General features: G+C 40.2%; 1 protein-coding gene across 1 annotated transcript in view; it reads right to left on the bottom strand.

Annotated features, from left to right (window-relative positions):
* Positions 1 to 1,569, bottom strand: part of CFAP61 (cilia and flagella associated protein 61) — a 255,956-nt gene that overhangs the window by 160,737 nt on the left and 93,650 nt on the right. The window contains exon 13 of the mRNA XM_012657219.1: positions 1,052 to 1,178. Within this exon, the coding sequence (XP_012512673.1) occupies positions 1,052 to 1,178 (127 nt within the window). The remainder of the gene's footprint in view (positions 1 to 1,051; positions 1,179 to 1,569) is intronic.

The following is a 1,569-nucleotide window of genomic DNA, read 5'->3' as shown; positions in this document are numbered from 1 at the left end:
GGAATTTCCCAATGACCTCAAGAGTAGAATGAAGGAATAAGTGGTGGTAGGTATATTCATGCAATGAAATACTGTATGCCATAATATGAAAGAATCTCCCAAACATACTGCTAAGCAAAAGAAACCTGATATCAGAAAACAAACTGTATGATTCCATTTACATAAAGTACAAAAATAGGCATAGCCAACCTCTGATCTTAGAAGTTCCGGTGGTGTTAATTTAGGAGAAAGCGCCCGAACGGAAGCATGAGGGGGACTTCTGATGGGCTGGGGTTAGTCTGTTTCTTGAAATAGGTGCTGGTTACACTGTATATTCAAACTGTGAAATCTATCAAACTGTTTATTGGTTATACTTCCATAAATTTATTTCCAAATAAAATGAATTCAGAAAGTAACTATGTGTTTCTCTACCTAAATGTATCTTTCCATGTCTAGTTAAATGACGTGGTCCTTAAGATAGTGGTGTTAATGTGAGGCCACCAAGAGCCCGCCCTTTGCCCATGGCACATACATACATTACTACACTAGAGAATGAGAACGCAACATTTATCACACAAGATCTTTCCCAGCCCGTCCAATCCCTGAGGATGCAGCCAGCTCAACAAAAGGGTCTGATCATACTCATCATCAGTAGGTTGAAATGGGGTCCTATGCCCTAAATCTGATGCCCGGTGCTGCTGGGTGAGTACCCAGTACCCATGGATTCCTGAGCTACCTTTCCCTATCCACCATCATACTGTATCTGCCAGTTCTGGCGACCAAGCTCTATCTCATTTTGTGACAGTTGTCTGGATCAAGTCCAAATTTCTGATCCCCATGATAAGGATTTGGGGTATCTGATCAGCTCCCATGTGGGCCACCAGTGAGGAAAACAGCCTCACTTCCCTAAATCCCAGTTTCCATGGTTTTCTCTTCTTGTTTCCATCTTCCGACCCCACCTCTATCACTCCCACCACATGGTTCCCCAGCTGAGGTCCAGAAGCTTCAGGGCTGAATCTACAGGGGTCACAATGGTCCTATGTCATGAGATCTGGTCACATCAGGTACTTACAGGGTCTCTGCGAGCCTTGTTGTATTGCGTTAAATCCTCCAGTATGCTTCTCTTCAGCATGAGGGTGCTGACGAGATTTTCTACGCCAGGAGTATCCGAGAGAGTGGCTAATCTTATATTAATGGACCTGGGGAAGTAAGGAGAGAAACACTTTTTTTTAGGTTAAAGTCTAAATATGTATTCCCCCAAAATGGGAACAGAATTGCAACATACCACACTTATATAAAATAATGTCCAGTAGGGTATATATTTATATAACATTAGGGTTTGAATAATTACAAAAGCAACTCGTTTCATTCTAGACAACCTGGAAAACACACGTAAAAAGATAAAAATCATTGAGAATGCCATTAACCAAAGACAACACAAAGTTGCACTTTAACTGTATTTAATTTAAAATGCTCAGCACAGTGCTTTATTTCATATTTATTTCATACATAGAACCAAAGTCTCCCTTGAATTTTTAAGCTTGCTGACTTAAAATTCTTAATAATTTTATTTTTGATTTTGTGTTTTTG

The sequence above is a fragment of the Propithecus coquereli genome, unplaced genomic scaffold (genome assembly GCF_000956105.1).
Source record: "Propithecus coquereli isolate 6110/MARCELLA unplaced genomic scaffold, Pcoq_1.0 Scaffold533, whole genome shotgun sequence".
Classification (NCBI taxonomy): domain Eukaryota; kingdom Metazoa; phylum Chordata; class Mammalia; order Primates; family Indriidae; genus Propithecus; species Propithecus coquereli.
Note: the sequence above shows the minus strand (reverse complement) of the source record. Positions and strands in the feature narration are given on the sequence as shown.